The sequence below is a fragment of the Anabrus simplex genome, chromosome 5 (assembly GCF_040414725.1).
Source record: "Anabrus simplex isolate iqAnaSimp1 chromosome 5, ASM4041472v1, whole genome shotgun sequence".
Taxonomy (NCBI): Eukaryota; Metazoa; Arthropoda; class Insecta; order Orthoptera; family Tettigoniidae; genus Anabrus; species Anabrus simplex.
The window spans coordinates 47,004,624-47,022,520 of NC_090269.1; the positions used below are offsets into that span (position 1 = coordinate 47,004,624).

Below are 17,897 nucleotides of genomic sequence, written 5' to 3' on the forward strand. Positions count from 1 at the left end.
TGGGATAGGAAAGGCCTAGGAGTTGGAAGGAAGCGGCCGTGGCCTTAATTAAGGTACAGCCCCAGCATTTGCCTGGTGTGAAAATGGGAAACCACGGAAAACCATTTTCAGGGCTGCCGATAGTGGGATTCGAACCTACTATCTCCCGGATGCAAGCTCACAGCCGCGCGCCTCTACGTATTATGGTAATAGTTAATAATACAAGGAATATACATACTAAGAGGTTTTTAACTAAGAATAAAGTATAAATGGGGTGTTGTAAAAATTTTATAATAATGGAAATCAGTAAGTTCTTGTATTGAAATGAAATATGGCTTAGGAAGAGGGCTTAAGGTGGGGCTGAAGGGTGCGGGAGAAAGTGTAATTGTCTTGGAAAAGTACCTTTGATTAAATTTAGGATTGAGTTTAGGTTGGCTGCATTATTGTTTCTGAGGAAAGTGATAAATAGATCGAAGAGTATGTTGGGTTTCTCTGAGATTTCATTGAGATTGTGACTGGCATTAAAGTATTGGTCTAGGTGTATGTAGTAATTTTCCATTATGTTGAGTAAAGGGCCCTTGTTTGCTAATACGTCTTTTGGGCCAGATATGTCGACGATGTCTTTGTAATCATGAATGAGAAATCAATTAAAGCACCCACCACCCTCTTAAGACTCAACAATATTGATCCTCATATCAAATTCACACTAGAATCCGAATCAAATCAAAAAATCAACTTTCTAGATTTAACCATCACAAGAAACTCAGATTCTTTCAGTTATAAAATTTTCAGAAAACCCACTCAAACAGCCTCCACCATTCGCCAAGATTCAGTGCACCCCCAGTCCCACAAACGAGCCACATACAACAGCCTAGTTCACCGAGCCTTCATCATACCTATGTCCAATAAAGATCTAAAAAACGAACTCAACACAATCCGCGGAATCGCAAAATTCAACGGCTTCAGCAATCATTTTATAGAAAGGATAATCAATAAACACAAACATCGCCCAAAAACTACCCTCAAAAAAGAAATAACCAAATCTCTAACATTTTCCACCTTCACGTTCAACAATGATATCTACAAGTTAACCAACATCTTTAAGAAACAAGGCGTTAAAATAGCCTTCAAAACCAACAATAAGAACATGAACGTTTTATACAATACTTCACACATCAACAAGACCAGCAGTTTTTTTAAAATCAGGAGTTTATAGGATCAAATGTACTACCTGTAAAAAAACCTACATCGGGCAAACCGGGAGAAACTTCATTATCAGATACCACGAGCACACTAACGCAATAAAATACAACAGGTTTTCCGCCATCAGCCAACACATGCAAGATTATAACCATAATTTCACCAATATTGAACAAGACATGGACATCCTCGTATTAGCAAACAAGGGCCCTTTACTCAACATAATGGAAAATTACTACATACACCTAGACCAATACTTTAATGCCAGTCACAATCTCAATGAAATCTCAGAGAAACCCAACATACTCTTCGATCTATTTATCACTTTACTCAGAAACAATAATGCAGCCAACCTAAACTCAATCCTAAATTTAATCAAAGGTACTTTTCCAAGACAATTACACTTTCTCCCGCACCCTTCAGCCCCACCTTAAGCCCTCTTCCTAAGCCATATTTCATTTCAATACAAGAACTTACTGATTTCCATGATTATAATTTTTACAACACCCCATTTATATTTTATTCTTTGTTAAAAACCTCTTAGTATGTATATTCCTTGTATTATTAACTATTACCATAATAACATCTCATTTCACTTGTTATTCTTTAAAATAACATTTTCTTAGGATTTCGCCAAAAGTGATCTTTGCTCCAATACGGCTGATGATGACCCCAAGATGGGTCGAAACTAGTACCGTGTAATTTATAATTTTGTGAATATATTTTAGTATTGAAAAGGTGGAAACGTTTATGTTGTTATTATTATTACTTATATATTACATTCATTGTAATCGCTGGAGTGCATAAATATCAATAACAGAAATACTAATGCATACTTAATTCCTCGTAATAACGGATGCATCAGTGATAGGGTTCTCGCTGTAACTGAAGGATAATACACAGTTTAATATAGGAATTTTTCAAGGGCCAGAAGAAAACCGGTCATTACAACGGAGTTCTCGCTATGTGCCGTACTCGTTACAGCGGATTTGTACTATATCTTGATTCACTTCTGCTCCTGACCTACAGTTGTACAGCTTCTTACCTTTTCTACGCTATGATGGTGATGAGGACTGTGGTTATTGTGTTAAGGGACCTAACTTTGAGGTCATCAGCCAATTTTGACTAATCTCTCTGTCAGAAATGCATATTTTTACCTGAACAGAATTGAAAAATAAACCATTACTCACCACCGTCTTAAAGGGTTCGGGCTGAGAAGAAAGTGATTTTGACTGAAACAGCTTGTGAATTGGAAGAGGCTTTTCCCTCAATTCCCATATCTCCACCAGACAACCATTATCACCATTGGCCGCAACAACAAGAGAGTCGGCATCTTCACGTACAACGAACTTCAGCTGAGCCACCTGCCGATCTACAAATGAAAAAATATACATCACATAACTTCTGTCAGTACTGTATTTCTCCGAATCCAGACAATGTTTTCTTTTCTCAGAACCTCCTGTGAAAAATAAAGAGTCATCTTGCATTCGTGACCCTAACAGTACTGAATACCAATGGCAGGTACCAAAGTAACCACACTACTTCTTTTCACCTCCTGTGCACGCACACACAAAACTCATTGACAATCAATGTCCAACTCTTTATCATACATCGCTAGTCGTGCCAACCGGTTGTACAGCACCTCTCTGTAATGTAACTGCATCTTGGAAAATAGTGAAGAGAGAATGACATTCTATTAGCCTCTACAAACACGTTTCTTAAATCTGCAGAATGGCATTAAAACATGCGAACCTCGAATTTTGAGAAAGGCTATGGCTACTTGGTGGCAGAGTTATAAGGCTACTGTACCTGGCGCTTAGTAAAATTAATTTTTATAGACAGCAGGAATATTTTTGTGATGGATCGTCGTATTGTAAAGATTCACAACTAAGTATTTATTTATTTTCCACCTAGTCGATACAATGATTGCCTAAGGCAACTTAATGGTTAAAAGTGGTACGTTTCGTATATTATCAACATCTTATGTATTGTAAAGATACGTGGAACAGGTATCGCCGGCAATTTTCAATGGGTTCTCAATATTATGGTGCCAATTTTAAGTTAACGGTTATAAAACACATGCAAATGAAGAATAATTGTGCAACCACAAGAAAATACGGCATAGGCCTAACTAAAACCAATATTTGGCATTAGTGCAAAAACAAAGATAGCTTAAAAACTGCATTCAGTGGCCTACAACAGGGACGCTTTAAAGAAGTCGAATATGAAATTGTGAGGTATGTGCTCGATAAACACAAGGGCGGAATGGCCACACCACGGTGCAATAAACTCATTCGTTGACGGTTACATTCATGTCTTTATTAGGCCTATACTTCACAAGCCGCTGAAGCAAGCGAGACGTACGTTTAGCGGCAGCCCATTGTACCTGACGCTGAGTAAAAGTAACAGTTTTAAAGACAGCAGGAATATTCCCTGATGAATTGTCGTACTGTAGAGACGCAGGTATTGCCGGCAAATTTTCAACGGGTTCTCTTTGATATTATGATGCAATTTTAAGTCAATGGTTATTAAATCTGCGGAAATAAAGAATAATTGTGCAACAACAAAAAAATACAGCATAACCGAAGCCAATGTTCGGCGCTGGCGTGAAGACAAAGATAGTCTAAAAATGCATATTGTACAAGAGACATTCGTATGATTTTACAAAGCACTTTTTAAGCCTGATTTAATTGTTTTTGAAGGAAAAAGTGGGAGTCGTCTTGCATTTAGGGTTATCTTGGATTTGGAGAAATACGGTATATACAGCATACACTGAGTGCTCCTTATTATAGTTTTATGACACAAAAACAACATCAAATTTCTCCTTAAGGTCAATATTATTCTGTATCCAGCCTGTATATCAGCAATGTAAATGAGACATGGAACAAGGAAAGAAAAAGCAACTATGTACAATTTCCCTACCCAATCCTATGGGCCATTGTATAATCATGCATTTATTGCTCACTGAAAAGACACATACTTATGGGATTCATAGTCTGTAACATACCCATGATACGATCAAATTAATAAGTTATGGCATGAGATTTGTAATGTTAGATAGTTAAGTGAACGCCATAAGCAATGACTGAAAACTCTAGCACAGATATTAACTATCCAAGTGGAAAGTACTACACTTCTAGCAAGAATCATGCATGTTGTCTTTGTGGTTGAGTCGGTAATGTGCAGGTCGCCTGTGCTATCTAAGTTTTGGTAGTGTAGTGGTTCAAATCCAACCTTATACATTTCTTTTTTATGAACAACCAATAGCACCCCACTGTAAAAGGGACACTATGTTTATCCACACCTACCAGGTCGCATCACATCGTAGCAGTTAATCATTAACTCACGACGTATTCCAGAGACAAGTATGTTGATATGTTGCTAATTTATAGAGAAACAAGGCAGAACCTATTCAAGTTGCAATGCCTCTATAACGAGTGATTTCTTGACAAAATATGTTCCAATACTTCCGAAACTTTGAACGACGGTTGCTTCAATAATACGTTGATACTTTTATGGGCCCCCATACAAATGATTTCATACTTGTTGTCTCGTGTTTTTCACACCTTTTAATTCACTGATATTTTCTTTAGAAACAGTAGATACAGAACTGTATCAGCACGCATGTTGAAAAAACATAACAAGTGTTTCCCAATCCCTGTTGGATGGTTTTTATTTGCATATTCAATAGTATGTTTTCTCATATAACATGTTCTCTTTCCTTGCCCCTTGCAGAAACATCTTAACAAGGTTTTACTGTACTTGTATTAATCCCTAGACTATTATGCCAAACACAACTAGAAATATCATAATTTTAAAATGTTGCATTCAGGAGATGGTGGGTTTGAATCCCACCATCAACAGCCCTAAAGATATTTCTCCATGGTTTTCTACTTCCACACGAGGCAAATGCTGGGACTGTACAATACATAAGACCATGGTCGCTCCCTTCCGAACCCTAGCCTTTTCCTATTCTTGCATAGCTGAAAACCTTTGAGGTGTTAGTGCAACGTTAAACCACTAGCAAAAAAGAAAACAGAGCTGGAGCACTTCATTCAATGTGTGTTTTTCAATAAAACTCCTTGATAAGATACCAAACTGAGAAAAGTAAATGTTTCTTTTCAACCTACTCTGCATCAGTAGAGTACAGATATTATGAATAAGGAAGAAAAGGGATATTTTTGAAAAGAATGTAATGGTTGCACCTGTATGATCACTCCTTGATTGCTCCACTGGCACAAGCCATTGATGGTGGTGGAGGTGGAGGTGGTGGTGGTTTTACGAGTAAGTACTAATGGGCAACCTTCTTCAAGCCACTGCAGACACTACGGTGAGTACAAAACACTTTCTTGAGTACTGCGGAGCTGTTTCAGGGGAGAAATGCTAAGAATCAAAAGGTACAACACTAAATGGCACTAAGTATAAAAATACTATTAGGATTTTTCATTTAATCATAATCAGCAGATATAAAAAAAGACTAGAAAAATCCAAAACAAACTGAGGGTCAGATTATTTCTACCTGAAACTACTGTATTCTCAGTTTTCAAAAGAACTGAATATTGAGATTACAACTGCTCTGAAACAGACAAAGCATAGAAAATCTGAAGTGTTTAGTGTTTAGTGTGTACATCCAGAGTTCTTAAAACAGTAAACACTACCATTCTTGACCACTAGAATGGCTTGCTCTGTTTATCGTGCCAACTTGCTGAATAGTAGACTCCCATCACAACTCAACTCATAAGTGCTCAGAATTATTTATTTACAATTTCAAACACTTTTTTCTTGTATAACTTATAGTATCACTTAAGTAAAGAGGAAATTAGTAAAAGAATCTACAGCAGTGGGAACTGAGCAACTTCAGGGGCCACAAATTGTAGGAGATGCCAATAATAATTCTCTGGGATCAGAGATAAGGCTTTCTGTTGATGATGCTATACTGCATAGAGTAATAAATAAGTTACAGGATTGTGGCTGACTGCAAAATGACCTCCACAATGTTGTAAGATAGACAGAAGCCAATTAACAAGGTTTCAAATAAAGGGTTACAGATGTCTTCAGATAGCTATGAGGGTTTAGAGGTTGTAGTACGGATGTAAAGGAGAGGGTGCGTAAGCTGCAGGTAAGACCCCAATTAGAATATGGTTACAGTGCATGGGACCAGGATTAATTGATTTTTTAAATTTATTTATTTAATCGTATGGTGATTATAACAACAAATTCGCAAGTCCAGGTCCAAGTTTTTCAGCCACTCTACAGCACTTTCTGAAATATGAAACAGGTTGCTGGGGCTTCCGGAGTAGGCATGAAGAGGGCAGCGCAGGATGACATGGTCCATGGTCTGCTCCTCTTCACTGCATTCACACACTGGAGAATTCAACAAATCCCACTTATGGCATAAGAAATTGCAGTGCCCATGTTCAGTCTTTTGAGGTGACACCATAGTTTTCTTGGGAGGTTGAATCCCTTCATTTTCCAAGTCAGGTTTAGCTCATGAGCATTAGTTCCAGATACTGAATTTGACCACTCATCCCGCCAGCTCTGGTTTAGATTAAAATTATCCCTCAAGATTCGGCCGGCCAGTACACTTGCTGGTCTCCTAGATCGAAGTCATCATGGCGATGGGTAATAAAATTCCTGATGAACTGGTAATGAGGGAGATGACTAGATCTTTGCTTCGCTCAGCAAAGCTTCCTTTCTCCTCAGGTGGGGTGGTGGGATATGACCAAGTACATGTACCCAGTGGTGAGGTATTGACTTTACAGTATCAGTTATGCAGAGCATGGTATCATTCAGCCTAGTATCCACATTGTGCAAATGTGCACTTTCCAGCCATACCGGGGCACAGTATTCCACTGCAGAGTAGACAAGACTGATACCCGTTAATCGTAAGCAGTCAGCCAAGACTCCCAAAGAACTGCCACAAAGCTTTAACCAGGATGTTACTCCTTGTAGTGATTTTGTGAGAGAGCTTGGTGAGATGTTCTTTGTAGCTCAGAGTTCTGACTCCTAGATATTTCAGCAACGGGTTGTACTTTAGTTTTTCACCAAGGAATAAAAAAGATGGCTCACAGTTTGTGAGTCGGTTGCTGAGATGGAAACATGAAACCTCGGTCTTAGAAGCACTTGGGATAAATCACCAAGGCTTGAAGAATGTTGCCATTTTGTCCAAATCTGCTGAAAGAATGCTTTCTCCATCCCCAAAATTTCTTCTTTGAGCTACCAGTGCACTGTCGTCTGCATAGACGAACTTAGTAGCTGCGGTTGATGGTAAGTCATGGATGTAGAGGTTGAAGAGAAATTATCCCTGCGGCAGACCGTTATTTAATTTTCTTTTGCGACTTCTAGAATCACTACAAACTCTTCTCACAGAACATGTTGGAAATTAGGTTTACAATTTCCAAGCAGGAAATTACTTCCAGTACTTTAAGAATTAGTCCATGTCACCAGACAGTATCATATACATTTGTCAGGTCAATAAAGAGAGCTGTTGCAAGTTGTTGGTGGATGACCGTTGCTCACGTCCGCAGGATTTTACCTATTGATTGCCCTGAACGTGTCCCCCGGGTGGAAGCGAGCAAGAGCGACATAAGGTGATACAACTGATTAATTGATACACGAACTGGAAAAGGTCCATAGGAAACAAACACAATTTGTTCTGGGTGATTTCCAACAAAACAGTAGTGTTACAACTATTTTGCAAAATTTGGGCAGGGAAAACTTGGGAGTAAGAAGATGAGCTGCTCAACTGAATGATATGAAATAATTTACCAAGGGAGATGTTCAACAGATTTCCAACCTCATCGAAATAGTTTAAGCAAAGAAGGTAAACAACTGATGAGAATCTACCACCTAGGTGACGGACCTAAATGCAGATATGTGGCGACTGAATGATTGATTACATAAAGTGAACTTTATAAAACAAATATTTGTTATATTTTAAAATAGAAATTAAGATTTAACAACAATACTTACCGTATATTTTACACCATATTATGTAGACAGTCATATCTACTGCACAACAATTGACTTTAGAAAGAAACGTTGTGACCAAGATGTAAGATTTTATTCATGAAATGCTTATATTTATATTGAGACTAGAGTAGGCTATATTTGAAAGGATAATGAGTTGCACAGGATATGGGCTGTATTTTCCTCAGGAGTAAATATTTAGTGGTAGTAATGAATAGCTATGCATTGACACCAGGTAAACGTACTAAAGGTACACCGGGTTTGTAATTTTAATGACTTCATAAAATGTATGATCCACTTACTGTACATTTAAATTCTCTATTAATATGCCTTGAAATACTGAAGTCAGTAATACTTACACTGGTTGTCATTAGCTGGACTGGATTGCAAGAAAAAACTGGGTAAAGCTTGAGACATGATAACACACTTGTCCTCGCTCTGGTTTACAGACACTCGATAGCACTGGATGGGAAGACTAACACTTCCACTGCTCACAGCTACCAGGAAATGGCCATCTGAAGCATTTTAAGAATAAATACCACATAAGTACAAGGTCAAACAAGTTGTGGTGCAAAGAATACGATATATTCTTGCTAAAAATATAAAAGAATGAGATTATGTATTGGATGTTTCTAGGATTTCATATTTTATCAAAATTTTAATTAGGTATTATCAAAATAAAATTCACCTTCCATGAAGATTCAAACTCTGTGGATACCCACAACAAACATACCTATAGGTTCAATTGTTTTTGAGAAAAGTTACCCACGAGGAACCTATACAATACCATGCGCCGATTCCTTTTTTTTGAGCAACTACACATGGTTAAATAATATACATAAAAAGAAGGATTAAATACAGGGTGTTCTCAAATGGTGGAGGGACAGTACACGCCAAAAAACCCAAAACGTTCCTATGAACATATACCCTACAGTCAGTAACTAGTTACAGACTTACAGTTAAAATTGAAATAATTGATAAAGAGATTCAAATTATTCAATACAAAAGAATAAGAAATGTAGTGAATTACATTCCCATTTAATAAATGGTAGAAATGGTACCGGTTTCGACCCCAGTCCAGGTCATCATCAGCCGATTAAGATGAAAAACAATACACAGGATCAGTAGAAGAGGCGATATAAAAATGAAATGGGGGTAGATACTGTAAAACTTAGAAGAAGGAAAATCAAATCACTTAAAAGAAAACAGTGCGCAATTCACTGAGTGGTAGCATAGCACATGCAGCACTAGGCAAAGTCCCACAATGTTTACGAATAGCAGAGAACGGTTAAATGAGCCAGTTTTTAAATATTGTCAGGCATAAAGTCACATCACACAATCGAACACGTATGAAGATCCATGATCCATAATCGTGCAGGAGTTGAAGATGAGTAGATCCATTGAAGCAACTTGTCAGCTCCCGGTGATCAGCGTGATGCATTCAATATCAGGCACTGTGGTTTCAAATGCCCAAAGCAAAATGGAGAATAGCTTGATGGTCCAGTAATTTTCCTCGGTTGCGGGAAAGTAAGTATATAGATAAATATAATACAATTCAATATAATTGAATAAGTAATTGTGCTCCTATAGAATTCTTAGAACAGTTGACGTGAAAAAACAAACGCTGATCACCGGGAGCTGACAAGTTGCTTCAATGGATCTACTCATCTTCAACTCCTGCACGATTATGGATCATGGATCTTCATACGTGTTCGATTGTGATGTGACTTTATGCCTGACAATATTTAAAAACTGGCTCATTTAACCGTTCTCCACTATTCGTAAACATTGTGGGACTTTGCCTAGTGCTGCGTGTGCTATGCTACCGCTCAGTGAATTGCGCACTGTTTTCTTTTGAGTGATTTGCATTTTCCTTCTTCTAAGTTTTACAGTATCTACCCCCATTTCATTTTTATATCGCCTCTTCTACTGATCCTATGCATTGTTTTTCATCTTAATTGGCTGATGATGACCTGGACTGGGGTCGAAACTGGTACCATTTCTACCAATTATTAAATGGGAATGTAATTCACTACATTTCTTATTCTTTTGTATTGAATAGGTTGAATCTCTTCATCAATTATTTCAATTTTAACTGTAATATTCTTCAATAAGGAACAATGAAATTTTTAACTTTAAATAGTTACAGACTTCTCAACTTTGTACAGGAAGTATTGATAATAGTCTTACCTGGCACACCCCATGATGAATAGCCGTCGCCATGTTGGTGTGCCAGCAGGGATGCTGCATTCCAATAAAAGAAGTCCTCAAAATGTCTACCACATGTCTGAACATGCTACCTAAAAATGACTGCTAAACAGATTTGAAAGTTCAGGTATTGCACATATTCAACAGCAACCTTGATACGCATGCTGGCATGCCTGACTCCCCCCTCCCTATTCCAGCAAATAACTACAACAGGTACAGCTCATAAACAACCAACGGTAGGGCATATGTTCATTAAGGCTTTTCATGTTGTTTTGGGGTGTACTATCCACCACCATCACCACCCACTACCCACCTCGTGATTACTTTCCACATGTCTGGAAACAACCTGTATTTATGCAATCAAGAAAACACAAAATGAAAAATATATACTAATGATAATATACTCCTGAATTGAGATTGATCTCTCAAAATGACGTTATGTAAATCCTATTTCTGAAGATTGGACTCAAATTTTCAACACTGAAACTGATGTTTTCCAATCATATTGGTATTCTAGACCAGGCATCGTCAATTGAGAGCAAAATGCCTTCGGAGGCACTTGCTCCCCGCTTTCGAGAAACTAGAGCAGCTTAGCGAGCAAGTAGGGGAAGTTCATGACGTAATGCATACTGAAGGTCAGTGGCGCAAAGGTATAGCACATCTTTCTTGACTGGTTAGATTCCAACACGATACGCGTGAACTCATGTAAGGTGACATTCGGTATTATACAAACATGCAGTGGTTGTAGAAGAAAGGTTTTACACCGCTTCTATACTCTGAGGAAAGAAATAGCTCTCTTCATGGAAATGCACAGTGAACCACTAGGAGAACTGAACAATGAGAAATACATGGGAGATGTGGTATTTCTAGTACTGTACATCTCACCAGCCACCTTAATGATCTTCATTCCTCCCTACAAGGTAGAGATCTTATCATTATTCACCTCTTTGATCATGTTACAGCTTTTAAGTGAAAAGTACTACTGTGGGAAAGTCAGTTCGTGAATAAAGACAACGCATTTTCCCACTTTGACTGCAGAGTTGTGCCTAGCTCCAAACTATTCCGGTAAAACATTAGAAGAATATAAAGAGGTTTTAATGTCACTATGTGATGAATTTGAGAGTAGGTTTCACGATATTCAGGCATTAGAAAATGACCTGCAGGTGTTCGCTACGCCCTTCTCAGTGGATGTGCAAACTGTTAGACCAGAACTGCAGCTAGAGCTGATTGACATACAGTGTGATACTCAAATGAAAGGTAAGTTTGCAAACACAAACAGTTTGACTGAATTTTATGTTCATTTTCCACGGGAGAGATTTCCTAGATTGCACACATTTAATGCACATATTTTAAGCATATTTGCATCAACTTATTTATGTCAAAAGATGTTTTCATTAATGCAGGTTTATAAACCTAGACACAGAAGTCGGCTCACCGATGAAAACTTGAAATGTGCTTTGCGACTTGCCAATACGCAAACAATAGTGCCAAACATCAATACAATTCTATCTAAACAAGCCCAAAGGTCCCGTGAAGGAGGAGTACACCAGTGATAATATGTTTTAGTTTGTGTGTTTAATTTCTTGACATAGTCATAAATGCCATATAAATATTGAAATGTGTGTTAATGAGAATGCAAAGAATGTGTAAAATCACACAAATTGTATTTTCTTTCGGTAAATGTACATGTCCCAAAGCTTCAGTTAATTGTGAAAATGTATTTATTCAGGACATATTGCACACTGCTGTATATTCCTTTGTCAATGAATAATTTTCTTGTCCTGTTATACTCTCTAATCTGTGTCCTGTTTGTCTCAAAATTATTATTATTATTATTACTATTACTATTATTATTATTATTATTATTATTATTATTATTATTATTATTATTATTATTATTATTATTGCAGTTGTTGTTCATATGGTAACATTTCCCAGCGGGAAGTACAGTACGGCCACAGTATACAACCCGCCTGACTGCTACTCTCTTGTCACATGACAGACAGCCGTCCAGAGCAGAGCAAGTAACACCTACTCCCTAAAGCAACTACGTGATGACTAGCTTTGTTCTTTTGCCATGTATCCCCGGGGTTCTTCCAGACTTCACTTCATTATAATCCTCTTCTCCCCCCCCCTAGCGGTTTAATGTCACACTAACATATTGAAGGTTTTTGGCAATGCAGAGAAGGGCCTAGGATAGGGAAGGTAGCAGCCATGACCTTAATTAAGGTACAGCCCCAGCATTTGCCTGGTGTGAAAATGGGCAACCAAGGACAACCATATTCCAGGCTGCCAAGGGTGGGGTTCAAACCCATCATCTCCTGAATGCTCGCTCACAACTACGTGACCTCAAGTGCACGGCCAACTCACTAGGTCAGTCTTCTTGAGTGGAATATGTGAGTGTTATTCCTTTCTCATCTAGCTGGCCTGCAGTTTGATTCCTGTCAATTTGAGCATGGGGTATATAAAAAAAAAAACTGTAACCAATGCATTCTTCCTCGCAAAGAGTTATCTATCAATTGAGAAAATGGTTGGGAATTCAAAGTAATGGATTGGATTACAGCATGCAAATCATTCAGGACTGCTTTACTGAGGGCTAGTGGTTTGACTACGGCCTAATCAAGAGTTATTACGGTTGCTTTCGTTTCTGTTTCAAAGCTCCTTTCATTTATCCATTCAGAGGGGAAAAAAAAGGTGCATTTTCTGCCCTTGTCATAAAGTTCTAGTTGGATAAAATACAGATTCTTGAGTACTCTTTTTATGGACATCCTTCTTCTATAGTATTTAGTAGTTGATTTAATTCTAGTGAATAGGCATTATTCTCTTTTCCCGTTCTGAGATAAGACAAATTGGTGTTGATTGTTTGGTATGGTATCCTAGAGAACTGAGATATGGGTAATACATTTCAGTACTTCTCAAAAAAGGCACATACAGTATTATTTTTAAGTAACAAGCAAATTAACATTGGTCGTTTAATTTTGTTATCTACCAACTACTTCACATGTTATAAGTTTCACTGTGATCCATACTGACAGTAATTACATGTAATAGGGTAAACTGGTCCACCTATCCAATACATACAGAGGGCACCAGGAAAGTTTTGCAATGTGAGTGAACACTTTAGACTTCTTCAAAATATTTTCCACCACACTCAATACACTTCTCCATACGTCAAAACCAGTCACTGAACCAACTCTGCCACTTTTCTTTGCTTACATTTTCACACTCTTGATCCTATGCTGCCAGAAGCTCCTCATCGGATGCAAAACGCCGCCCTTTCAGCTTCATCTTCAATTCTGGGAAGAGTGCAAGACACATGGGGCAAGATCAGGACTGTATGGAGGGTGATCAAGCACAGTCAACCCTTTTCTGGCAAGAAAATCCATTGTTACATTAGCATGATGTGCTGGAGCATTGTCATGATGCAAGAGCCAAGTGTTGAGCCGTGACCTTGGACGGAGCTGCTTGAGAGCCTGGATGACCTGAGGCAGACAAGTTTCACTGTACCACTTCACAGTAACTGACCTTTGTGTTTCTAGCAAAACCCGAGTCAGGATGCCCCGTTTAGTGAAGAATACTTCAATCATCCTTTTCTTCACTGACCTTGACTTTCGCAAAGTCAAACAGCCACACCTTGTTCTGGGATTTTGTTGGGATATCGTAGTAATAAAGCAAAGTTTCGTCACCTGTAACGATGCCATTGACGTTACGCGAAGTCCCATTTTCAAACTGTTTTAGCATTTCTCGGCACCATTTCACTCTATGTGCCCTTTGTTCCTCTGAAAGTGAATGGGGCACCCAAAGGGAACAAACCTTTCTAACATGGTCATGTAGAATTGAATGAATAGCTGGTGCAGGGATGTGGAGGGTCTCTTCTACCTGCCGATATGTCAACCGCCTCTCTTGCTGCAACATTTTCCTCACAGCTTCAATGTTTTCTTCAGTCAATGATTCAGACGGTCGCCCAGAAAGAGGATTGTCTTCAACCTTAAAATTTCCCCTCTGGAACTCTTTGTACCAGCGGAAAATTGTTGTCCAATGTGGACAGTCTTTCCCCAGCACAGGAGTCATTTCTTCCAGGCAGTGGTCAACAGTTAATCCATGAACAAAATTGTAGCGGATAATTGCGCGATATTCACCTTTAGACCACACTGACATCTTAACTTGCTTTCAATCCCACTACTTGGTAACAACTGGTGTGAAGGTCGTGCCTTGCTGTCTTCTAGACCGGTTTTCACCCCTCACCATAACAGGGGTGTCCAGCCAACCGTTTTTGTGTATTGCAAAGGTTTCCTAGTGCCCTTTGTGTATATAATGACAAATATAACTAAATTTCCATGAATCTGTTATAACAGATGCCCGAGTAGGATAAGTTGCTTGTTGCTTGTTGTTTTAAGGGGCCTAACATTGAAGGTCATCGGCCCAGTAGGATAAGTAGAAAGGCAGATAAATACAGGAAAAGGGAAGAAACATCAGATAAATACAGGTAGTAAAAGATTAGGAACACAAGACAAACACAAAACGAGAAAAGGATCCCAACGAGATAATATAAGTACCGGAAACGAACAACCAAGTGTCAGAATAAGTTACATATATTGGGTGTAGGGAGAAACAGGAACATGAAAAGGGCACATAATAAATATGGCAGGTCTGTGTAGAAAGAGGCAGCGATTGAAAGAGGAGGACATACATGGAAACAGAAAAGGACAAGGACAATCTTCACATCTTCATACACAGATCCTGAGTCATGATGCAAGAAGTGTAGAATAAGAAGAAAGCTGAGAAGACTTATTTTTTAAATTTTCTTTATGTCCCACCTACAGAGGTGGCGATGATAGGATAAGGAAGGGCAAGGAGTAGGAAGAAAGTGGAAGGTCCTTAATTAAGGTACACCATGGTGTGAAAATGGGAAACCATGGAAAACCATCTTCAGGGCTGCTGACAGTGGGTTCGAATCCAACTTGCTCAGTAGCTGAGAAGAGATGGATGTAGAATAACAGGAACTGATGAGTATAGAGCCTATTTAGTTGAAGATGGCAGTGTATGATGATGTGGAGATTGTTCTTGCCCTCTTCTGTTTTCATGTGTGTCCTTGTCCCTACTTTCCATTGTGGCCTTTTCACTGGTCCTATTATGTAGCCAGTTCATGCTCCTACCTCTTTCTCTCTCTCTCTCTCTATATATATATATATATTATATATATATATAAAACGAATTAGAAATTACCCGTGACTTCGCTAACGTGGATTTTGTAATTTGATCAAAGTAATCGTCCCTCGGCATTGTACTAAGACATTATCTGAAAATTCCTAAAATATAAAAACTCACCCAAAAATTGAGTTTGATTAACCCCAGAAATTCTTTGTAAACCATGTTTGTGGTATCACCTTTTGATGCTAAGACGTCCATGCGACACAGAACTGAACATTTGATAAACAGTCTCCACTCAAGTCGAAAAAATACATGTTTCTTTAATTTTTAAAGGAGATTCCAAATACCTATTCCCCCATCTGTAACATCTTCAGTTTTTGAGATATTAAGTATCCCCATAAAAAGAATTCAACCCCTTGATCAGTCCTTGACCACCCCCATCTAAGAGTATTTTCCAAAAACAAAAAACATGTTCCTTTATTTTTAAAGGAGATTCCAAATACTAATTTTCACGTCTGTAACATCTTCAGGTTTTGAGATATAAGTATCCTCCTACTAAGAATTCACCTAATTTTTCAATTAATTCACCCCCATAAATGGATTTTCCAAAGACAAAAGATTACTTGTTTCTTTACTTTGAAAGAAAATTCCAAATACAAATGTTCATGTCTGTAACATCTGCAGTTTTTGAGATATAAGTGTCCTCATAAAAAATCATTCAACTATTTTTCACTTCTTTTCACCCCCTGTTAAGTGCCTTCTCCAAAAACAAAATGGTACATGTTCCTCTGTTTTTAAAGGACCTTCTAAATACCACGTTTCTTGTCTCTAACATGTTAAGTTTTTGACATATAATGTAGATATACCGGTAGGTACTCATTTTAAAAATTCACCCCCTTTTCCAATTCTTTTCAGCCCCTTAACTGGATTTTCCGAAAAGAAAAAAATACGTGTTCCTTTATTTTTAAAGGAGATTCCAAATACCAGTTTCCACGTCTGTAACCTTCAGTTTTGAAATATAAGTTTCTCTAGAAAAAGAACTGAATTATTTTCACTTCCTTTCACACTCCCCACTTAGGTGAATTTTCCAAACACAACCAGTACCCATTTCTTTAAAAGAGCTTCCAAATACTAATTATCAAGACTGTAACATCTTCAGTTTATGAGATATATGTCATCATCATCATCATCATCATCGTTTCCCTTTATCCAGCTGTAGCCGGGTAGGGACAAATATGGTTCCTCTCCAATTTCTTCTGTCTTTCCACCACTCCTCCTCCAACACTGTGTCCCTGTCCAGGTTTCTTTCTATAATGCTGCGTTGGATGGTATCCTTCCATCTCAATCGTGGTCGTCCACGGCCTCTCCTTCCTTGGATTTGCATTTCCATCACCTTTTTTGGCATTCTTTCGTCACTCATTCGCTTTATGTGCCCAAACCATCTTAGTCGGCTCTTCTCTATTCTATCATTCATTTTTTCCACTCCAATTTCTTCCCGGATTTTCTCATTCCTTATTTTGTCGCGTCTACTCTTCTGTATCATACTCCTCAAGAACTTCATTTCGGCTGCCTGTATTCAACTCTCATCCTTCTTTGTCATTGTCCAAGTTTCTGCTCCGTAAGTTGTTATGGGTACGTAATACATCTTGTACATAATATCCTTTGCTTCCGTTGGCACATCTTTGTCCCATAACATGTTTCTTACACTATGATAGAAACAACCTCCAGCTTGAATCCTTTTACTAATCTCAGCATCCAGTCGAGCATTCTCCATTAATTCACTCCCCAGGTATTTAAACGTTTCCACTACTTCCAGGGGCTTGTCTGCAAGACTAATCTGACCTTTCCCTTCTTTCTCCCCTCTAGTCATAACAAGAGTTTTACTCTTTTCTACACCTATTTTCAATCCACATTTTTCGATCTTCCCATTCACCGCATTCAACTGTTCTTGAACCTTCCTGTCGTCTTCTCCCCAAAACACAATATCATCTGCAAATAACATCATGTTCATTTCTCTTCCTCCATATGCTGCTTTTGCTGTTCTCATGATGTCATCCATTACTATTGTAAACAGGATTCGTGATAGAACACTTCCCTGTCTCAGCCCACTAGTTATTTTGAACCAACTTGTCTTGCCAACTTGTGTTTGCACGCGCAACTACAACATTCCTTATACAATGCCATGATCATTTTTATTAATAATAATAATAATAATAATAATCGTATGGCCTCAGCTACCGTTTGCAGACATTTCGATTTGACGCCATCTGGCTGTCTGCTCGTCAATTTCGACGTTCCGGTTTACTCTGTCTGCCATCTAGCGGACCTAGAGTAAACCGGATCTCTCTTGGGCGTCTATGGCTGAGATTTAATTAATTTTGTCGGGTAAA

The 17,897-nt window shown here is 38.3% G+C and overlaps 1 protein-coding gene across 2 annotated transcripts in view; it reads right to left on the minus strand.

Moving 5' to 3' along the window:
- Window positions 1–17,897, minus strand: part of MED16 (mediator complex subunit 16) — a 163,798-nt gene that overhangs the window by 107,299 nt on the left and 38,602 nt on the right. For both annotated transcript variants that reach the window (XM_067146880.2, XM_067146878.2), the window contains exons 5-6: window positions 8,508–8,663; window positions 2,370–2,551 (exon numbers count right to left, since the gene is read on the minus strand). In XM_067146880.2, coding sequence (XP_067002981.2) covers window positions 2,370–2,551; window positions 8,508–8,663 — 338 coding nt within the window. The remainder of the gene's footprint in view (window positions 1–2,369; window positions 2,552–8,507; window positions 8,664–17,897) is intronic.